Source organism: Lynx rufus, unplaced genomic scaffold (assembly GCF_022079265.1).
Source record: "Lynx rufus isolate CCGP_SWC_20201006 ecotype Redwood Valley unplaced genomic scaffold, mLynRuf1.p SCAF_12, whole genome shotgun sequence".
Taxonomy (NCBI): domain Eukaryota; kingdom Metazoa; phylum Chordata; class Mammalia; order Carnivora; family Felidae; genus Lynx; species Lynx rufus.
The window spans coordinates 49,558,251-49,582,672 of NW_025814826.1; the positions used below are offsets into that span (position 1 = coordinate 49,558,251).

General features: G+C 34.1%; 1 protein-coding gene across 1 annotated transcript in view; it reads left to right on the plus strand.

Annotated features, from left to right (window-relative positions):
- Window positions 1-24,422, plus strand: part of MTBP (MDM2 binding protein) — an 80,280-nt gene that overhangs the window by 5,856 nt on the left and 50,002 nt on the right. Inside the window, exons 5-11 of the mRNA XM_047073873.1 lie at window positions 2,186-2,244; window positions 3,691-3,835; window positions 5,014-5,131; window positions 9,132-9,266; window positions 11,062-11,156; window positions 11,960-12,032; window positions 17,272-17,389. Coding sequence (XP_046929829.1) covers window positions 2,186-2,244; window positions 3,691-3,835; window positions 5,014-5,131; window positions 9,132-9,266; window positions 11,062-11,156; window positions 11,960-12,032; window positions 17,272-17,389 — 743 coding nt within the window. The remainder of the gene's footprint in view (window positions 1-2,185; window positions 2,245-3,690; window positions 3,836-5,013; window positions 5,132-9,131; window positions 9,267-11,061; window positions 11,157-11,959; window positions 12,033-17,271; window positions 17,390-24,422) is intronic.

The following is a 24,422-nucleotide window of genomic DNA, read 5'->3' on the forward strand; positions in this document are numbered from 1 at the left end:
AGCAGCCATAGGAAGGAAATTTTAGTTATTGAAATTTTCAACTCTATTTTGGGAGATGGGCAATTTGGGCCTGTTATTTGAATAAAACTGTAAAATGGAAAAATTGGTATCTCAAAATATCTAGCTTCTTAAGCTTACACAATTGCATTAATCATAAAAAGTGACATTCTAACTAATATGTCACTTTTTTTTAAAAATTTTTTTAACGTTTATTTATTTTTGAGACAGAGAGAGACAGAGCATGAACGGGGGAGGGGCAGAGAGAGAGGGAGACACAGAATCGGAAGCAGGCTCCAGGCTCTGAGCCATCAGCCCAGAGCCCGACGAGGGGCTCAAACTCACGGACCGTGAGATTGTGACCTGAGCTGAAGTCGGACGCTCAACCGACTGAGCCACCCAGGCACCCCAATATGTCACTTTCTTGAAGATGAATTCTGTCTGATTATGAATTTTAAGAGCTTGAAGAGAAACTTGAATGTAATGGAGCGCCTGGGTGGCTCAGTTGGTTAAACGTCCAACTGTTGGTTTGGGCTCAGGTCCTGATCTCACAGTTCCTGAGTTTGAGCCCTGATAGCACAGAGCCTGCTTGGGATTCTTTCTCTTCCTCCCTGTCCCTCTCTGCCCCCCACTCAGGCTTGCTCGCTCGCTTTCAAAATAAAATAATAAATAAACATTAAAAAAAATAATAAAGTAATTGAATTGTTAAAAAATTTTCCCACTATCAAACTCTAGGCCAGTATGACTTCACCAAATTATTCTCCCAAATATTTAAGGACTAGCATCCATTTTAGATAAATTCTTTCAGAGATGAAAAGAGAGGGAAAACAACTCATTTGTAGGTGTTGGCATGATCTTGATTCTATCTCTCTCTCTCTCTCTCCTCAAAATAAATACACTTTTAAAAAAATAAACTTGAATTTGAGGTTAATAACTGGCATTCAAACTCAAATTATGATTATCATTTTGCTATTTGAGGTTGATATATATGATTTATTCAATTTATGTATATCTTGAGCATAGAGTTTCTGCGGATTATATAGATGATTGGCTTCACTTTTAGGTTTTTTGAATTGTGGTATAATATATAAGTTGGTCCAGGTGATATAAGTTGTGATTATTTTTCTCTTCATGAAATATCCCTTCTTCAACTCATAATTAATACCTTTTATTTTAGTCTTCCATAATATTTCATTACAAAAACTACTTTTGTTTACTGTAGTAATCATATATTATAATACTTCTATAAATTACTGCAGACTTTAAAAATTCTGTTTTCCTGTTTTTTATTTATATTTGTTTGTACTGATTAATGAAAGGATACATTGTAGAACCAAGGAAAGGGTATAAACCCAGGGCTCAGTAGAGGTAGTTTCTAGTTACTTGATTGTGGACCAGTCACTTCATTTCTCTGGTCCTTTATTATCTTGTCTATACAGTGTTGAGATCCTTTTAGGTGATTTTTAAGGTGCCTTCTAGCCTTAGAGTTCTTAGCATCCGTGTTTTCCCACCATTATTAAAAGATAAGGAGCGTAAAAGTAATTATTTCTAGTAAGTGACCTAATAGTTATTTCCACAAGAGGGAGCTTGAAAACTATGCTTTATCATAAGATGCCTTAAGTTTTCTAGATAATGGCAGGTTTCTAATAAAGGGTTTAAGTAATTTTATGTTATACAATAGATTTTTGAAAAAGAAAAATTCATCATTTGGATAAAATGAAAAGATTTTGAAGAATTGGAGGACATCATCCTATTTTCCAGTCATGGCTATTGTATGCCATTCAGAGAAAAGCAGTATCCTTCTTTTTTAAACACTTAGCAATACTGTACTTTTAGGGTTCAGAAAAATGTTTGGTTTATTAGTTATGATTTATATTTAATGTACTAGATATAATTTAGGGAGTTTTTTTCCCTTTTTATTGTTTGTTTTTTGGGGATGTGGCTAATAACTTGGACTCTGAATCCTACTTTCTACACCTGCTAGTTATGTGACTGTAGGCAAATTATTTAAAGTAAGGATAATAATATTATAGTAGTGCCTCGTGGGTTGTCCTGAAGATCAAGATAATGTATCTAACATACTTCATAGTATCTGGCACATAGATTCATTTAGTTAATATTAACTGTTATGATTACATGTAATGTGTATGTGTATGTGTGTGTTTTCTAACTTACCCTTTTGTTTTAGCCTGTATGAAGAATCTGCAGAAAATTTGCATCAATTGTCTGACAAACTTCCTGCTCCTGGTAATATTTTATGACTACTTTTGGGAATATGTCTTATCTTATACTTCCTATGAATGAGTGATGAATTCAACCTTTATGCTTATGTTCTCACTTCTAATTTTGAAACTCAAAATGAAAAATAATTTCTTAATTGAAGTTGATATCAAACATACTTCACTGCTTTAATAAAGTATATTACTGAGACACTAAAGTTCTCTTTTTATTTAGTTAGAAAAAAATTAAAACTTAGAAAATTAAATACCAGTCTCCATTTCCTTATTTAGTTATTACTGAAGAATCTTTCCACTATATACCATTGTTTTACATAGTACATTCTGTAGAACATGAGTCCTATAACAATTCCTGGAAAAACAAGTTCTTTAACCTAGATCATTTTGGCAACATCTTTTAAGGTGTGGGGTCACTGTATACTTTATCAAATAGAAAATTCTACGGTAAAAGAAGCCCTTCACTCAGCATTTGTTTACAGAGCCCCCCACCCCCTTTTTTTTTTTTTACAATAATGACAAGTATATTTTATGAAATACTGTATCATGCTATTCTTAACGCTGTAGCCTCTCTGAAATTTATCTTTCCTTGTGTCAATCAAGTAGCTGGCATCTAAAACCTGGTACAATTTGGCATCTGTAAATACTTTTGAAGAGCTTTTCTTGAATATTTTTCATTATTGAAAGTCATTTATTAAGCACACATTTGTTGCATCTATCATAGATCATGTATTGTACTAGGAGCTGAGTATGTAATGATGAGTAAAGCAAATGTGATTACCATGAGGGACTTGAAAGCTCACAGTTTGATCCTTATATTCAAAATCCTATCTTAGTATAAAAGATTCTATGTGGGAAATAACTGAATACATAGATAAATAAACATACCAATTTTTTAAATAAAATGTGTCAAATTCAGAATATGCGTTGAAATATGCAATTGCTGTTTTAGCAAAATAGAAAGCTTTCATTATCAAATTTCTGTTTGGTTCAGTTTTAACATTTTCTAGGTTTTTTGGTACATTTATAAATTTATAAAATGTGAAGTTTCATGAAGTTATACTTTTTTCTCAGGAACCAATGATATTGTCAATATAATTGAGTTTTCTGAGTGTTTTATTGTCCTATAAAAAGAAATAATTTATTTGACCATTACAATTTTATATTAATTCATTCCTTTTTGTATAAATTAAGTATAGAAAAATATACTGAAATTGCACAGATTTTTTTTCTCTGTTTCTCTGTTCAGTACAACAATAGCATTGATGATCTCAAGAGCAATGTGTATAATTAAGCATTGGTACATAACTGGCAAGTAATTATGATAGAGTTCATTGTTTTCTGTTATGTTAGCTATTTCAAGATAACATGGCTTTAAATCAAATGATGAACATTTAGAAATTTTGAACGTCTAAATGTGTATTTTTTTAATTATGAAAATGCCTTATTCTCTTTCTAGGTAGAGCAATGATAGATGTAATACTGTTGCCTTCTGACAAAGATCCTCCCAAGTTGAAAGACTGTTTACCTACTATAGGAGCATTAAAACATTTAAAGGAATGGTATTCAGCAAAAATAACTATAGCAGGAAATAATTGTGTAATGTAAGCTTCTTTGTTCATATTTGGTTGCTGTCTGTGTAATCTGTTTTCACAATTAACATGCCATCCTAATTTTAATAACTTATCACTTGAAGATTTTGTTTAATGTTTATTTTTTAGAGAGAGAGAGAGAGAGAGAGAGAGAGAGAGAGCAAGCGAGCATGAGTGGGGGAGGGGCAGAGAGAGAGGGAGACACAGAATCTGAAGCAGGCTCCAGGCTCTGAGCTGTCAGCACAGAGCCCAATGCGGGTCTCAAACTCACGAACCGTGAGATCATGATCTGAGCCGAAGTTGGACAACCAACCAACTGAGCCACTCAGGCATCCTGATGACTTTTTTAATGTGATAAGATAGTTTTATGTCATACTGTTATTACAGGTTTATTGAGAAAATCTGGATTTTTCTTATTTCATATTTAATATTTCTGAGATATTTAAGTGTTTAGTAAGTGTCATCAATGCAGTTTTATAATCATTATTGAGCATTAATTATCTAAACACACTGTGTGCTCTTAAATAGGTTTGTATTGTCCATTGAGCACCATGATGAATACCGTGGATACACTGGATTTGTGATGTTGTATTTGTTTTTTTGTTTTATGTGCAATGTAGAAATAGATATATATTGTTGTGATTTATATTTTAGTAAGGATCAATTGTATATTACTGTTTTGATCCTTAAGTATTCCATTGGATTTATTAACTTTGTGATTTTCTTCATTTAACAAGTGTGTATTGAGTACTGACTTTATGCCAAGCACAGCGATAGATGCTATTGAGTTAAGAAGGTGCCATTTGATCTTGTTCATTGAAATACAGGGAGAAATAGGAATGCTGATAGTTATGATAGTCTGTGATAAGTACTATTATGGATTCCATACAAGATGTATGGGGAAAAATTAGGAGAGCAGTTCTCCCTTTGAACATAAAGGACTAATATTAAATCTGTGTATGTGTATATACATGTATGTATCTATCTGACACACTTAAGCCAATATTAAATGGACATGTGATAGAGACTCCCTCAGAGAGTGACTTAAGGAACGTTCTACAATATTAGTACATAAAAGCAGCGGTAGAAACTTTGCATTTTTGCCTGTTAGGATTGTAGTTAACCATAACCATTAAATCTAAGTAGGATATGAAACCCTGTATTTAACTATCATAATCCTTTATTTATAGAAATTATCAGAAAATTGCAGAATACCTTTCTGCTAATGTCATATCTTTAGAAGATCTCAAAAATGCTATTGACTCAAAGGAATTATGGAGGGGAAAGATTCAGATATGGGAAAGAAAGGTAAGTGGATTTCTCAGTTATCACCATTTGCAAAGCAGGGCTTTCAACTTTATTTACAACGCAGATAGTTTAAATGAATCTGAATGAAAATGTACCTTATAAAGATGTTCTAGAATAGCAACATCTGAGAAGAATTTTCTTTAGTAATAGAAATATTCTTCCTGTGTTAATGCAGTAGCCACTAGCCTTATGTTGCTATGAGCACTTTATACATGACTACTTCAACCAAAAAATTGAATTTTTAACTTTATTTTAATTTAAATAGTCAGCATGGTTATGTTTTGGACACTACAGTTCTAGAATCTAACGTTCTTTTAAAAACAGAATTTGACATTAGTTGAGTTCATGTTGTTTATCCAAGCTGCTTTATTTCACTTGATCTTAGCCAAAAGGCCGAGAAGCGATATCCAAGCTGCTTTATTTCTTTTTTTTTTTCTTTTTTTTTTTTTTTTTTCTTTTTTTTTCAACGTTTATTTTATTTTTGGGACAGAGAGAGACAGAGCATGAATGGGGGAGGGGCAGAGAGAGAGGGAGACACAGAATCGGAAACAGGCTCCAGGCTCTGAGCCATCAGCCCAGAGCCTGACGCGGGGCTCGAACTCACGGACCGGGAGATCGTGACCTGGCTGAAGTCGGACGCTTAACCGACTGCGCCACCCAGGCGCCCCCAAGCTGCTTTATTTCAATGCATGTATAAACCACTGGAAAACTGCTTAGACCATATTCTTTTACCTATACCACTTTACATGATCACTGCTCTCTACTAACCAGCTCTCTAATTTTTTTTTATTTATCTTTTTAATTTACATCCAAGTTAGTTAGCATATAGTGCAACAATGATTTTAGGAGTAGATTCCTTAATGCCCCTTACCCATTTAGCCCATCCCCCCTCCTACAACCCCTCCAGCAACCCTCTGTTTGTTCTCCATATTTAAGAGTCTCTTATGTTTTGTCCCCCTCCCTATTTTTATATTATTTTTACTTCCCTTCCCTTATGTTCATCTGTTTTGTATCTTAAAAGTCCCCATATGAGTGAAGTCATAATGATATTTGTCTCTCTGACTAATTTCACTTAGCATAATACCCTCTAGTTCCCATGTAGTTGCAAATGGCAAGATTTCATTCTTTTTGATTGTCGGGTAATACTCCATTGTATGTATACATATATGTACATATGTGTACACACATATGCACACATACACATATATGTGCACACATGTACATGCACACACATACATATATGTGCATGTGTGTACATACATACCACATCTTCTTCATCCATTCATCCATTGATGGACATTTGGGCTCTTTCCATACTTTGGCTATTGTTGATAGTGCTGCTATAAACACTGGGGTGCATGTGCCCCTTTGAAATGGCACACCTGTATCCCTTGGATAAATACCTAGGAGTGTATTTGCTGGGTCGTAGGATAGTTCTATTATTAGTTTTTTGAGGAACCTCCATCCTGTTTTCCAGAGTGGCTGCACCAGCTTGCATTCCCACCAGCAGTGCAAAAGAGATCCTTTTTCTCTGCATCCTCACCAACATCTGTTGTGTCTGAATTGTTGTTAGCCATTCTGACAGGTGTAAAGTGGTATCTCATTTTAGTTTTGATTTGTATTTCCCTGATGATGAGTGATGTTGGGCATTTTTTCATGTGTTGGTTGGCCATCTGGATTTCTTCTTTGGTGAAGCGTCTATTCATGTCTTTTGCCCATTTCTTCACTGGATTATTTGTTTTTTGGGTGTTGAGTTTGATGAATTCTTTATAGATTTTGGATATTAACCCATTATCTGATATGTTGTTTTCTTTTTTTTTTTTAATTTTTTTTTTCAACGTTTTTATTTATTTTTGGGACAGAGAGAGACAGAGCATGAACGGGGGAGGGGCAGAGAGAGAGGGAGACACAGAATCGGAAACAGGCTCCAGGCTCTGAGCCATCAGCCCAGAGCCTGACGCGGGGCTCGAACTCACGGACCGCGAGATCGTGACCTGGCTGAAGTCGGACGCTTAACAGACTGCGCCACCCAGGCGCCCCTGATATGTTGTTTTCAAATATCTTCTCCCATTCTGTTGGTTGCCTTTTAGTTTTGCTGATTGTTTCCTTTACTGTGCAGAAGCTTTTTATTTTGATGAGGTCCCAGTAGTTCATTTTTGCTTTTGTTTTCCTTGCCTCTAGAGACGTATTGAGTAAGAAATTGCTGCTGGAAAGATCAAAGAGGTTTTTGCCTGCTTTCTCCTTGAGGATTTTGATGGCTTCCTGTCTTACATTTAGGTCTTTCTTTCATCTATTTTGAGTTTATTTTTGTGTATGGTGTAAGAAAGTTCATTTTTCTGCTTGTCGCTGTCCAGTTTCCCCAGCACCATTTGCTGAAGGACTCTATTCCATTGGATATTCTTTCCTGCTTTGTCAAAGATTAGTTGACCATACGTTTGTGGGTCCATTCTGGGTTCTCTATTCTTTTCCATTGATCTGAGTGTCTGTTATTGTGCCAGTACCATACTGTCTTGATGATTACAGCTTTGTAATACAGCTTGAAGTCCAGGATTGTGATGCCTCCTGCTTTGGTTTTCTCTTTCAAGATTACTTTGCCAGCTCTCTAATTTGAGCACTTTTTTGTAACCTTACAAGATCCCAGATTTCTCAACTACAAGATGAAACTGATTAGTTCAGCCCCACTAATCTTAACTTTCTGTGAGGCTCCAATTTTATTTTGCTATCTCTTACAATGAATGAATATGTTTGGTGGCTTTTGTAAATTATGTCCATGTTAAAATAAATATATTTCTAGTATTGTATACATTTTTGAAGATAGGCAAAACCAAAGAAAGTTTCTTAATGTTCACGGTGACATGGGAGCATGAGTTGGGCCTTGCATTTCTATGAAGATTTATTGCACTAATTAGTAGATTTTTTTTTTCCTTTTCAATTCACCCTTAATTATGGCTTAGTAAAACTTGTGCTGAGAAAATAGGAATTAATGTGATTGGGTCCTTCTTGCTGATTTTCATGCTGCCTCATCCTTACCTTGGAAAGTTAAACCTACAGGCAAACCTCTGCAAATGATTTTAACATAAACAAGCCACACAGTAAGCTGGAAGAGTGTAAGATAAAATTAACGATGAGAATTGGTTTTGTATACATTTTTTGAAACTGCATGTTTGCATACAGACAAATAATGGCAGGGTTCTTTTCATGCAATTCTTCTATTGTTTTATGAATAGGAAATTAAATGTTCATACCCCACAGGATGCATTTACAACTTGAAATCACTTGCTTTGGTGGAGAATAGCTTTTAATGTAGGTGCATGGTAATGATCAAAGACATAGATTCTAGAGTTAGATCGTCAGCATTCAAATCCCTACTCTATTTCTTGCTAATTTTGTGTGACCTACAGGGCAATATTTAGCCATTTGGTGCCACAGTTGTCTTCATCTGTAAGATAAGTGTAATAATAGTTCCTACCTCATAGATTTTTGTAAAGGTTAAATTATGTAAAGTACAAAGTAACCACTCATTAAATATTAGCTCTCATTGTTACCGTTACTATTAACACCTCTACTATTACTACTTCTGTAGGAATTGGTCTTTTCGTCAACTTATTTTGAAAGCAAACTATGTGTGAGGCGTTGTCCTAAGGATTTGTGGTGAATAAGACAGACAGGCTTGTGTTTAGCAGAGCTTACAGACTGGTAGGAAGCCAGATATTGAACAAGTATATGTAAAGGAGGTTGTTTGGTTCTGTGGTTGCATGGAATGGCCTTAATAGACTCTTGTGGGCTGCTGTAGGGCCAATGAGAGCTTTTCATAAAAAGATCCATGTGTAAGTTGAAACAGGAAGGATGTGTTCATAAATGGAGGAATCACATTTTGAGCTGAGGAATCAAAAATATATTTACATGTGGTTTTCTTAACTTTTCCATTGCATTAAGATGTATTGATCTTTGTAACTTTATTCATGATATTTGTAACTGTGTTCTCTTGGTTTCTTTTCAGTTTGGATCTGAAATTATTTTTCCTGAATTTTGTTTAAAGGGAGTCACTCCTACGAATTTTAGTACATCTACTTTAAATCCTTGCATTCTTGCCAAAAAGACATTACCATCGAAGGATAAGAATATTTTACCAAAGGTAATCTATATTTAATTCATTTTCCAATCATCCATTCAGGCATATTTTTGTTCTTATAAGATATCTTTGAATCTTGAAATTAACATTCCTAGTATATGTGCTTAAATGTGCTCACTTGCATAATTTTTATTATAACTGTAACTAAGTGCTTAAATTACACTATGTTATTAGCAAAAGAATCACTACTTTAAGTTATTTTTAAAATGGAATGATCCTAACCTTAGATCAATATAGGCCTGAAACTTCCTTTGGTTAGGACTTTGCTATGAGACCTTTAAGACTCAGTTCGGGGGGAATGTGATACACTGGAAAAAGAACAGGCCTTGATGTTGGGTAGACCGGGGTTTGAAACCTGGCTCTGTTACCTGTAAGTTGTGGTAACCTGGGTAGATTGATTAATTCATTTGTGAAATGGAGACAAAACACACTTACCTTACAAAGTTATTACAAAGTTTAAATGAGGTAAGGGATTCCAGTACCATACGTTTGCTTCTTTCACGGTTTAAGACGTGTTAGTTTGTGTCCCATATCTCCATAGATTTATTCTTAAAATGCAGGTAATTATAAAGTAAAACAATTTTAAAAGGGTTTAGTTGACCTTTTTTTTATATTAGAAAAATAACATAAGATGTGTTTATGTAGAAACATTTTAGAAATTCACTTTGAAAGACCGAATTCAAGAATGTACAAAACAACAGTCATGAAGTTACAATGATGTCAGATTGATGGGTAATATTTTCTGATCAAAGGGTAGTATAAAAGGGGCATATTTCTGATGTGAACACATTTCCTAATATTTGTTCAGAATGGTTACTTTAAGTAAACTACCATGGCCATCTTTCACAGGACTGTTAAATTTTTTTTTTAATATTATGAATATTGTATTCATTATTCATTCATTCATTATTCAAATATGAATAATGTATTTAAATTTTGCTGCTATCGATGGAAATCTTAGGGTAAAACCTCTTTAATAAATGTCTCTGTTTCTCTCTCTCTCTCTATACATGTGTATATATGCACACATACACATATACTCTGTAAGTATATGTGTGTCTTTATGTGTATATATATGCATAATTGTATATGGTGAAATTACTCAGCTTTCTGCAAGTTTAAAACTTTGTGTAGTCTCCTCAAGATATGTTTGCTTTTCTTTGTCCTTCCAGTGACATACTCTCATCCCAACTCTTAAAATACCTGTCCTCCTTCACTGTTAGGTTCTGCCCAAAGAAATACTGCAAGTTTATTTTTCCAAGTGGAGCTATCTTTGCTAATTAGGACTAATGGCTTCACTGGTTCTCTTAATTTCTTCAGCATTTCTTTGAAGAATCTTATTTTATTTTTATTTTTATTTTATTTTATTAATCTCAACATACCACTCAATCTAAGTTCATACCAGAGAATCTTCTCTTTCTCTCTCTCAGTCTTGCAGACCCTCTAAATTTGTTTCTTCAACATCCTAGCCTCTTGGGTCATCTGTCTGTCTTACTGAAAATAAACACGAAAAGTTGAGAACTCCTGTCTTCTATTGCTTGCCTCTTTCTAGACTCATTTTCCCTCTGTTAAAACTCTTCAGTTACTAAGAAATCTCTATGTCTGTCTCTACTCTGAAAGGTAAAATTAGAATGGAAGAAACTCTTGTCTGCTATAGAGGATCTAATGTTTGGCTTGCATAATGTGTAAATACTTGCTTTTAAATATCCATTTTAGTGTTAAGCCCTAATTGCTAATTTATTTACTTTTATTTTATTTATAGAATTTAAAGTATTACATAATCTTATTTCTTTCCTAGGTTTTCCATTATTATGGCTCTGCTTTAGAATTTGTGCAGATAATAAAATTATCAGATCTGCCCTCCTGCTATATGTCGGACATTGAATTTGAATTGTATCCTTTTATTTACGTATTCATTTTAGATTATATTTGCTGTGTCACGTAGAATGTTTCCTTCACTTTTAGGTATTGGACCATGATGGATTTTTTTTCTTTAATAATATTCAGTATATTTTTCATTGCCATTGTTTTAAGAGATATTCTGCAACTTCCAAAAACAAAAAAATCTTCCTTCAAGTACTAGATTTATGCGTCTAGAATAGGCAAAAGACTTTCTGGTATTGCTACTCATCATTAATGGGCTAGGGAGAATGGAGAAATGTTAGGAATCTGTGGAGAAAAACAGAGTAACTTACATACTCCTGAAATGTTCAGATGTGTCTCTCGCCTTCGGCAGGAGGGGTATATAAGCACCAGTCCACTGTATCTTTGTATGCATACTAAGGTAAATATAAATGCCATCTCACATACCTGCAAATATTCAACATATCTTAGACTCTCTTTTAAGAAAAGAGTTTTTAGAAATATACCTAAGAACAGAACATTTTGTATAAAAAGAAATTGTTGCCTGGAAATGGAACATTAGCATGGTGTTCTTAAATTTTTGTGCAGAAACATAATTTTTACAAATCTCTTTTTCTCATAGTGTATGGGAATGCTTTTCATAGAAGCATTATTTCTTGGTATATTTTCAGTATTATAAAAATAATTTTCCTTAAGGAAAGGAGTAATTGTGAATTCTTACCGTTAAAATTTTTAATAATTTAAGCACCTTGTGAATTAGAGAATCAAACTTGTTTTAGGGAGTTGAATTATTTCTCAGTTACCATTGTATCATTTCTTTAACTTTAATGCAGAGGGTTGACACAAAACAATACCAAACAAAATTCCATGTTGCTATGGGAGCAGATTTCTTCTCTGCGTGGCAAGGTATGGTGGTGTTTTGTTTTGTTTTGTTTTAAGGATGTGCTGGAAAAGGAAATATAGGGCCCCTGAGTGGCTCAGTCGGTTGAGTGTATGACTCTTGGTTTTGGCTCGGGTCATGATACCAGTGTCATGGGATCGAGTCCCATGTTGGGCCCTGTGCTGATCATGGAGCCTGCTTGGGTGTCTCTCTCTCTCTCTCTCTCTCTTTCTCTCTTTCTCTCCTTCTCTCCCTCTGCCCCTATCCCCTGCTTGCTCGCTCGCTTTCTCTCTCTCTCTCTAAAATATATTTAAAAAAAAAAAAAGAAAGAATAAAAGAGAATGTAGTTTGTTAATCTGTTTTTGCATAATGATTTTGCTTCTTGAACATAACATGATTTTGGTCCTAACAGATATTAAAATATTTTGGACTTCCCATAATAATACCAAAGTCCTCTGCAGATAGGAAATGATGTTGTGTTTTTAGATTTTCAAAGATAAGCTTCATGACTGGTGATTTTGTTACTTTTAAAATTTGAGACCATATTATATTATTGATAATCTACTTCAACAATCTAATCCTTCAACATGTGATTTTAGTTAGGTGAGGAGATACTCATATGCTTGCATTGTCTTTTTCATGGTAGGACAGGTGGGTGGAAGTGAGAAAAGTTTCTAAAGCCTCACTGAATTATCATTTGTAAATTTTCAGTTTTTCTTTCTTAATTCTAGTGATGGTTATAAGATTTGTGGCTATTTTGTAGTTATTTATATAATGTAGTTATTAATAATTTATAGTTATTTAGATACACGTGTATATTAAACTCATCTATTTAAAGTCAACTACAGTGTTTAATGGGAAAAACCAGAAGTTTGCTTTTCTTTCTGGTTATTTGTTTCACTACTGTGTTTCTTTGAAAACAATTTTTGATTCACAGAATATTCATTGGCAATATTTATATAACATTAACTGTTTTAACAATGAAGTATTTCAAACAGAGTTGCATGGAGAAAAATTATAATTATAGTTTCCCTATAGCACTATAATCAAATATTGGTTATAGTTCCCTTAGAAAATTGATATGGTAACAGAAATATGATTTTGGCCTTAAGATGCTTGACTGTACAGTAATTTCAAATTTTGACTTGCAGCCTCTTTTTCCAGGAAATTAAAATTTTGAGTAGTGCCCCAAAGTATTTGTTAGATGAAGTAGCCTTTGAAGGAACAGCCTGAAGTGTGATATTAGCCTGTGTTTTCATCCTCTAAAGAATACCTAATATGCTAAAATTTGAAATTTTAAAACTTATCTTTTCTTATTTATCCAACATGTATCCTATTATGTGCTAGACGCTGTGGTAGATATTAGGGATCTAGTGATGGATTGCACAGATGAAGACTCTCCTCAGGAATTTACATTTTGGTGGGAAAAACAGAAAACAAATAATAAGAATTATGAAGAAAATAAGCCGACTGCAATTAGAGTAATAGGGTGGAGGACCTACTTTAAACATCTTTACAAAAATATGCACACAGAAGTCTTGTGAAGTGGCATAGTAGAAAAGAAAGAAAGAAAAAAGAAGAAAGCATGAAGAATAAAAAAAAAAATCTTCCTTTTTTTTTCTTTTCTTTTTTTTAACAGAGAGAGTGTGAGCAGGGGTGGGTGGGGTGGGGTGGGGCAGGGGCAGAGGGAAAGAGAGACCACCTTAAGCAGGCTCTGAGCTCAGTGTGGAGCCCAGCATAGGGCTCCATCCCACAGCCCTGGGATCATGACTTGAGCCAAAAGTGAGAGTCAGATGCTGAACCAACTGAGCCACCCAGGCAGGCACCCCATTTTGTTTTTGTTTTAACCCAAGTAACTAAATAGTTCTCTGTGTAACCTTATCTAGTTCATCTAATTTGGGGGGGGGGCTCTTCATTCTAGGAAATGAGAATATCATTTATCATTAATAATCTCACCTGTTACTGAATAAGGGAGGGGAAGACCATGGTAGGGTAGAAAGTCTCAAGTGAAAGAGTATGTACTTTTAGAAAACTTGGGTTTAAGTCCTAGCTCTGCCACTCTCTGGCTTATAGCTTTTAAAATTGCAAACTGTAAATAATAATCCCTGTTTTACCTATTTCAAAAGTTGTAATGAAAACCAAATTGGAAGATATTTTATAAGCTGTGAAGTATGACATAAATGATGGTTGCTAATTTTTATGTCTTTTTAAAAAAATTTTTTTAATGTTTATTTACTTTTTGAGAGACAGAGATGTGAGTGGGGGAGGGGCAGAGAGAGGGAGACACAGAATCGGAAGCAGGCTCCAGGCTCTGAGCTGTCAGCACAGCTCGAATCCACAGACCCCGAGATCACGACCTGAGCTGAAGTCGGACACTTAACCGACCGAGCCACCTAGGTGCCCCAATTTTTATGGTCTTTGAAGTTTATCTGGCCGAAAAGACAGACAGGCATATATGAAATATTTTCCTGAAAAGGATATAAAGCACCAAATATCCTCTAGATGTTTTGAAGATAAGATGAAACTTTTAGGAATTAGTTTTATAGATAATTTTTCAAGTCAAGATCAGACACAGACCTGTAATTTAACACAGGTATAAAATAATCCTTAATCCATCAAGTTATTGAAGATAGACAACACTAATACTATAAGCAAAAGAAACTATTGATATTTATATCGTGTTTTCAATTTTCTAAATTTGGTATATTAGATTGTCATTTTTATTGCTTCTTGGACAACGACTGTGAAATATTCTTTATCAGTAAGGGACAAATAAATGATGGAACTTTGTATATATGTTCCTACTTTAATGCAGCAAAAGGGATATTTTTTTGAAACATAATTTAGCTGACATACCTCTAAATGTGAAGCACTGTATTTTCCTTTTATATTGGGTCTTTTACATTTTTGAAAAAATTAGTTTTCATTTGCATGCTCATTCTTTGAAATAATTCTTTTGCTTCATAACTTGGTTTTCATTTGTTTATTCAACAATTTGCATGTGGGGGCTGGGGAGAGACTGCCTGCTGTGTGCCGGCTGCTTGTTTCAGGTACTGGAGAGAATAAAATGGACAAAGCCCCTCCTTAGGAAGCATTCATCGTACTTAAATTCTAGTGATTTATATGATCTTAAAAATTTTTTAAGTTTATTTATTTTGAGAGAGACCAAGACAGCACATTGGTGGTGGGAGGGGCAGAGAGAGAGAGGGAGAGAGATCGGATCCTAAGCAGGTTCCGCACTGCCAGCGCAGAGCCTGATGTGGGACTCAAACCCATGAAGCCTTGAGATCATGGCCTGAGCTGAAACCAAGAGTCGACGCTTAACCAAGCCACTGAGGCACCGCATAGTGATTTATATGATCTTAAGTCAACTTCTGACTTAAAAAAAAAAAAAAAATGTTAGATTAGCTCCAGAATAAAAATAAAAACCTTTTATAGTAAAGCTAATGTTATTAGATTAGTAAAAGATACGAGGATTGTTAGGGAACCATGATATCTACTAATCACATAGGCAGGAAATCTTTTTTTTAAGAGGAGAATTTTTCAAGGTTAAAAACAGGATTGCCATAGTGCCTGTTTGTTCAGGGGATGCCTACTGAAAAGACTGAATCATGGTTTTGAGACACAGGTTTGAAATGTTATTTGGTTTTTAAATTCTGGAGATAGAATGTTAACCTAGAAGCACCATCCTCTGGTCTCAGAGCATATCTAATGATTAGTGCATGAGTGAGAACGGGTTATCAGAATCCAGGTTTGTTATGGACACAGTATAAGCAATTGACATACATGTATTTTGTAGCAAATTATAGTTTATGGGATTTAGAAATATTTATTTTCATATTTGTAATGAATGTGTATTCAAGAATAAGCTGTTTCAAACATAGGGCTACTTTGGCTGGGACATATAATAATATAAAATATATAATACGGTATTTAAGTTGTACATTGAAACACATTTAACATCTCTAATTTATTAAGCTATAACTATAATATTAAATAATGAAGGTGTTAACTGGGCTCTGCTCTAGCATACTCAAGTTACAACTTTGTCTATCTTTTGGGCCAGTTTTGGGCTATCTAATCTTATTTATTTATGTAAGTATGAAGAACTAGGATTTAGTGTTTCAAAAGTTAAATATACATCTTTTATACTTAATGATTATTTTCTATTGGTAATATTTTCATTTTTAGTGTCTAATACTTAATTATGTGAAATACATTTGACTTAGAATAAAAAAAGATTTGTCTGTAATAACAAAAATAAACATTTAATTTTTTCTTTCTTAATTGCTCCTAATATACTTATTTGTATATCTAAGAATACATAACTAAAGATAATAAATAGTAAAGAAACTAATACATAAAAGTATTCACTTAGTATCACATGTCATCTGATTCATCCATCTACAAAGGACAGTTAAAAGTGACTTTTCATTAGATTTGAGATCTATGGCAAATGTCTTGCTTAGATTTCCCCAGAGTTAAAAACAAAACAAAACAAAACATATTTATTGGGATATACTGATTGTTGTAGCTTATATTTCTAGAATAATGGGCAAAATGTAGCTTTCAGAGTTGCAGTTTGTTTTATTCAGTACTTAATCAAATTGAGAATTTACCTAAATATAACAAGTTGGTTTGGGGGGAACAAATATTTAATAAACATCTGTATGCTCAGCCCTGGGAATACAAAGATGAATAAGCTGAGTTTTCTCATAAATCAGACAGAAGCTGCTGTATGTTTTCTGGCATATGATTTGGGGTTTCTTTGCATTTTATACCCTATTAGCATTAAATTTCTGATTTCTCGGATCAAAAGTTTTGAAATTACCTACAGATATATTGTAATTTTGAAACCAGAACAATAATCCATCCAGTCAAAAGGTTGTAAAATTATGGCCAAGTATGACAAAAATCTTTTGATGATAGAATTCAATTCCCAGCCTCTCACGGGTTTGCAGATACACAAAGAAATGACACGACAACCTGAACTTGAAGCAAATATTGTGAATAACAAGGTTTCAGAGATATATAACTGAGTGGTAAGGGAGCCTATGTTTGACTACCTTTGTCTGGTTTTTGACTTTTTTTTAAAAAACAGTTTGGGCATTGTTTTTGTTCTTCTAGTTTTTTTAGTGGAGTTGTGAGAGAGCATTACAGAGTACATGCTATATCGGTGAAATTAGAGTGGAAATTTATCAGATGACACTATTTAAGAATTAATGTCATTGTGCAGGCACTAATAATATGTTATGTTTTATCCAGGTTGGTGCTCTTTTTGTATTGCCATGTACTATTAGTAACATACTTATTCCACCTCCCAGCCAACTCAGTTCAAGAAAATGGAGAGAATATATAGCTAAAAAGCCTAAGACAATCAGTGGTAAGTAGTAAATCTTTTTTAAGTTGTTTTATGAAATGGATATAACATTCTTTATGAGAAAATAATATTTATTACTCCTGATTAAGACAAACCCACATCATTTAAGATTTCTTATTATATCTAATAATCTACTGTATCACAAAGTATATACTACCTTATTAAAAAAATATCAGTGATCTAAAGGCAGGAATTTTGGTTAAGTAGAAACCAATTATATTGCATGTTGGTATCTTAGAGACATTTCAGGAATGACATTTATGAAAATAAAGTGATTAGTCTATTATATGGTACATTAAAAAAACATGTGATTACAGTTTTCTGAAGAAACCAGAAGTATTTAAAAATTATATGTTCTACAGTATTCTATGTAATTTAGAAATATTGGCTCATTTAATTCTTATAATAGCCCTATAAACTTATTTTTATATCCATTTAACAGATTAGGAAATTGAGGCTTGGAAAAGTTACAGAGCTATTAATTGGCAGAATCTTGGTTCAAATCCTGGTTCTGACAGTAATAGCTCTATAACTTCTCCAAGGATTTGAACCCAGGCTCTGTGCTCTTAACCACTGCACTGTGTTGCCTCTAGTAATTTACTACATTCAAAATGTCATTATAAAAATGAAATCTTAATTTCTGTTGTAAAATCAGATCATTTATATCCAAACTCTTCTATATCATGAGGTAATTGTCGTTCAAAATGTTATTTGCCCAAAGTCATATAGATAAAGACTGTCTCTTTGTACTTTGCTTATATGTAGGTGTTTTTTTTTTTTATTGGACAATAATTTGGTTAAATTATTTCTGAGGTTACAGTTAGTTTTTGTGACCCATGATATGATGAGACTAAGAAATGGAATTGGAACATATCCATCTGGGTTGTTATAGAAGAAATCTGTAGAGATACTCCAGAGCCAAAGAATCCTGAGGAATACAAACTTAAAATCAGCAGCCTACACAGTATTAGATAGGAAATAGGTGAGATACTGAAATCCATTTTAGCAAATGTTGAATTTGAAATGCAGTTGATATCTATATGGAAATTTAAATTTAGAGTTTGAAATTAGGTCTGTTATCTCTAGAGAGTGGTCAGGGCTAGAGATTAGATTTTGAATTTACTAGCTGTTTTATCTATTTTATGACATACCAGCCTAAAACTAAGTGGCTTCAAAGAGCAAATGCTTTAATTACTCATAGTTCTGCAACTTGAACTAGGTTCATCCAGGTGGTTCTTCTATTGGTTTCACTGGTGGCCATTGATGTGGCCGCACTGAGCTTGTGGGTTGTTCAGAAGTTGGGCTTAGCCTGGGATGCAGGGACAGCTATCTTTCTCCATGTAGTCTCAGAGCCTTTTCCTTGCTCCACGGTTTCTTTATGTGATCTCTCTAGCAGGTTAGCAAGAATTTTTATGTGGTGGCCCAAGACTCCAACAAAACATACAAAAATCAAATCTGCCAGGACTCTTAATGTTTAGTCCAGAACTGGCTCAGTGTCACTTCTGCTGTATTCTTTTATTTAAAGCTTCTCCCAAGAATGGTCTAAATTCAAAAGGGAGGTAACTAGACAAGGGTATGAATACTGAAAAGCCTCCAGTGTAAAAGCCTACCATGGCTAGCTACAGGTAATAGTTGTAGCCTTAGGAGTGATTGAACAAAACCACATAGACAGCATGACTAGAGAAGAGAGCGTAGGCTAGGATCTTTAGAAATACCTGAATTTAAGGTAAAAGTAGAAGAAGAGTTGGGAAGAGATTTAGTAAATGGTAGTTGGAAGACCCTAGAGAGCTATAATCATTAATGTCAACATGAAAATACCATTTATTGCATGATACCGGTGTGGGAAATAAAGGGAGTCAAACTGGGCCCTTAACACTTGAGGAAATAGTTGCATGGCCCTTTTCTTCATGAAATTTATAGTCAAGTGATGAAGGCACTTTGAAAAATCATTATAAATCTGTTTAGTCAACAGTGTGAAGGTGAAGTGGAGGATATGTCCAGAGTGTATGACAACATAGTCGTAGGAATCAGAAAGACTCCCTGGAGGAAGAGACATTGTTAATATAGTTTGCTGCACTGTACTAGCACATAAAGAAGTGTAGATTTGACCCTTCTCAACTCCTCACAGAGAATAGATATGTATACGTGGTGATTTTTTCAGATGCTAAAACAAAATCGGAAATAGATTTGCCAGGTGGCAGTAAAATCAATTTCACTTATTCATTAAATCGTAGGATGATACTTACCCATTTCTCAACATTGCATATGTTTAAAGGCTTATTAGTATGAGTTGAATATTAATATATCCTAACTAAACTTGAGTATATTCTGCGCAACCCATTATTTATTTTTTCTTTGTAACTTTTTCTAAGGTAATTTATTGATTTAGAATTTATTCTTAAGTGGGTTTTTCATGATTTTTATTGCAACTTTAAGGAAATACCTTATCATGTGACTTGATCTGATTTCTTTAAAGTTAATCATCTTTTGAAATTTAGAGATCAATATTGATAACTTCTGAATAATAAAACATATATCACATGGCAGTCTTCAAGGCCAGATTGTTGATTACTGATTAAGCTATATCAGTAAGTGCTGATTAAGCTGATACTCTGCAGTATTTTTTTTATCTTAGAAGTACAAACAGTCAAATTGAATAGTTGATTATTAAGTTCTATTCTACCCATAACCCTTTCTGTAGGAGAAATTATCTCATTGACAGAACTCCTTTTGTAATAAAAGAGGAGCCAAGTTTTGGCTAGTGGAAAATTTTAATAGCTCTTACTTAGGAAAACATCATATGCCATTCATATCCCAGTAGCCCCTCTCACTATTCCAAATAAGATATCAACTAACAGATCAGCCTCTTAAGTCAATGTTCTGTTTCACCATAACTTATTGCATTATGCCCAACTGTTCTCTGCTGTTGCCAGGCATGTCCCCTGTCCTCCAAGCTAAACTTTATACTGTTTCCTTAAGTTATTCTCTGATTTTAATCCTTTATGACCTTTGTTATTCATTCATTCATTCATTCATTCATTCATTCCTTTTTTGAAGATTGACAGAATATTATGTATCAGGCAGGGTGTAATCTGGAGATTGGTGATGAGCAAGACAGACTTGGCTCCTAGTCTCCTAGAATTTAAACTGTAACAGAAAATAGATATTGAGAAGTTATTATAAGTCTTACTTAATTATAACTACATTCAGTGGCAACCAACTATGAATAATCCACAAGAGATAGTACATGAAAACAGATGTGGAAAGGCTATTGGTTATCAGTTGTGGTAAAAACAATTTGGAGTGTGTGTGTTTAAGCACTTATATGTATTTGTTTATATAAATATAAATACAAGTTTTGCATTAACTAGCTTTTCAGCAGATATTCTGTTGAGTGTCCACAATACAATAGGAACCATTATACATGCTGGACTGGCAGTACAATAATTTAGAACAAAGTCCTTGTCCTCAGGGAGCTTATGACAGTGGAGGTAACAAGTTTAGATTTTACCCCAGATACCTATGTGGCTAGGTCTCTCAGTTTTGAGGGTCCTTTAGTCCAGTCATTTTCTCATTCAGGACCTAATTTGCCATCCCATCTAAAATTGCACGTACACTCTTCACCTGACATTATATCCATTTCCCCAGCTTTATTTTTTCTCCTTAGTACTTATCACTATCTAATATAGTAAGTGTGTGTCTTTTTCTCTCACTTGAAGTGAGAGGAGATAAGATGGAATTTTTTACTTTTATTCATTGCTTTATTTTCAGTGCCTGGAAGAGTGCCTGATACTTATTAGGTACTCAAAAGTATCTTTTAAATAATACGTGAAATATATATTTCCAGGTAGTAGTAACTTGTCTGGAAAAATAAAGAAGACTTTGAATGGATTCCATTCATGCAGTGAATCAAAATTTGTGCCACAGTTTTTATCAGTTCCTTAGGCTTAACAAATCATCTCTGATGAAATAAAATACATACATATGTATTAGTTTGAACCATATGGTATTGCTGTCTTTGTATATCAGAAAATTGTTAAGTATCAGGAGTTTCATATGGTTTGACCTAAAATAGAAAAACAGTGTCCCATTTGAATTATGCTTAAATTAAGTGTAGCCAAAGAATGATTTTTAAAAGTGATTTTTAGTGAAATACCCAGAAAATATTATGATACTAGGAAAAATGCAAAAGAACTATGTGAACAAATACAACTGAGCTAAACCCAGTTACTCTGAATGCTCTGTATTTAAAACTTGTATTGAAAAGCCAGTTGTATAATGAAAAGTGCCTCGCTTACCATATGTTCGCAGAGAAGTTTTATGAAATTGTCAAAAAACTGGATGTTGAGGGGCGCCTGGGTGGCGCAGTCGGTTGGGCGTCCGACTTCAGCCAGGTCACGATCTCGCGGTCCACGAGTTCGAGCCCCGCGTCGGGCTCTGGGCTGATGGCTCAGAGCCTGGAGCCTGTTTCCGATTCTGTGTCTCCCTCTCTCTCTGCCCCTCCCCCGTTCATGCTCTGTCTCTCTCTGTCCCAAAAATAAATAAACGTTGAAAAAAAAAAATTTAAAAAAAAAAAAAAAAAAAAAAAAAAAAAAAAAAAAAAAAAACTGGATGTTGATCATTGCCTAACTGTACATTACAAATGAATAAGCTAAAGTGTAGGAAAATCAAGAAACTTGTCTAATATCACAGAGTGAAATCAGAATTTTCACCAAAGTCTGAACATATCTACAGACCATCCATAAGTTTACAATCTTGAGTTCTATTGTGGCCTCATTTTTTTAAATTGGAATTCTTTTGAAAGGTACTTTTAAAGGTACTCTTGAAAAGAGGTTATTGTTGACAGACAAATCTTCTAATAAAAATATTTTTGTAATTTTTTTAATGTTAATTCATTTTTTGAGAAAGAGAGAGCGCAAGCAGGGGAGGGGCAGAGAGAGAGAGAGGGAGACACAGAATCCGAAGCACTGAGTTGCCAGCACAGCGGGCTCGAACTCACAAACAGCGAGATCATGACCTTAGCCGAGGTCAGTTGCTTAACAGACTGAGCCACCCAGGTGCCCCTCTAATAGAAATATTTTTAAGGGACTAGATTAATAATGACTTATGAAATGTTTTGAATTGATGAAGCATGTGCCTTCTTGATTCTCAAATCCATGTGATAAATATGTTTCAAAATAGTGAGCTGAAACTAATAAGGTTAAAATGACACCATGTAACTGATCTATAGATAATTTCTGTCTTGAGAAAAGGTGAAGGATGCAGTTAAAGATTTTGAAAGAGACTTCAGTGGCGAAGACAAAGTAATCTTTCAATCAGCAACTAATTTATTATGTGCCTTTTGGGTTCAGGGCATTATTCTAGGTGGTAGGAATTCAGTAGTGAACACTATCAACCGTCTTTACTAACTTTTATTGAATACACCATTCACTAGCCTACTTGTTCTCTTCAAGTGCATATGGAACATTCTTCAGGATAGACCATATATGTGTTAGGCCATTAAATGAGCCTAATAAATTTAAAAGGGTAGAAATAACACTCAGTATGTTCTTCAGTTACAGTAAAATTAAGTTAGAAGTCAACAGCACAAATGTGAGGAATACTTTAAATATTTGGAGATTAAATAACCCACAGGTTAAATAACTTTTTAAGTAACCCACAGGTCAAAGACAAAATCAAAGGGGAAATTAGAAAAGGTTTTTAACTATAAATAAAATCAAAACACATCAAATTTATGGAAAGCAGTTAAGGCAGTACTAAGAGGTTTGTAAATGCTTATCTTATCATGGAAGAAATATCTAAAATCAGTAATCAAATTATAATCTCAAGAAGCTAGAAGACTAAATCCAAGTTAAGTAGAAGAAAAGAATTAGGAACTAGACCAAAAGTCAGTGAATAAAATACTGAGGACTCCCATCTAACAAAGGAAGTGCAAGACCTATACACAGAGAACTATAAAACTTACTGAGAGTAATTAAAGACAATATAAGTAAATGGAGAGATACACCATGTTTGTAGATTGGAACACTCAGTACTATTAAGATGGCACTTACCTCCAAATTGACTCATAGATTTAATTCAGTCTCTAACAAAATCCCAAGAGGACTTTTCATAGAAATTGACAAACTGATACTGAATTTATATGGGATTGTAAAGGCCCTAGAATGGCCAAAACAATTTTGAAAAGGCAAAACAACTTTTGAGAACTTACACTATCTGATTCACAACTTCACAACTATAAAGCCACAGTATTCAAGACAATGTAGTGTTAGATTAAGAATATACATGTATCGGTGGAACAAAATAGAGACAAGATGCCAATAGAAAAGATAGTCTCTTTTTTTTTTTTTTTTTGCAGCTTACATGATTCATTTATTTATTTATTTTTTTTATATATATGAAATTTATTGACAAATTGGTTTCGAAGATAGTCTCTTTAACACAGTGCTGGAAGAACTGGATATCCATATGTAAAATATGGATTATACAAAAATTATATAAAAATTATATAAAATTTAATACAAATTAATTCAAAATAGATTATATACTTAATTATATACTTAATGTAAGCACTAAAACTATAACACCTCTGTAAGAAAATATATTTACCAAAAAGAGGATCTATAAAGGGGCGCCTGGGTGGCTCAGTCGGTTGAGTGTCCAACTTCAGCTCAGGTCATGATCTCGCGGTCTGTGAGTTCGAGCCCCGCGTCGGGCTCTGTGCTGACAGCTCAGAGCCTGGGTCCTGCTTCGGATTCTGTGTCTCCCTCTCTCTCTGCCCCTCCCCCGCTCATGCTCTGTCTGTCTCTGTGTCAAAAATAAATATTAAAAAAAAATTTTTTTTTAAAGATCTATAGAAAGAAAACAAATCTATAAATTCACCAGATTTAAAAATGGCCACTTTTTGGGGCACCTGGGTGGCGCAGTCGGTTAAGCGTCCGACTTCAGCCAGGTCACGATCTCGCGGTCCGCGAGTTTGAGCCCCGCGTCAGGCTCTGGGCTGATGGCTCAGAGCCTGGAGCCTGTTTCCGATTCT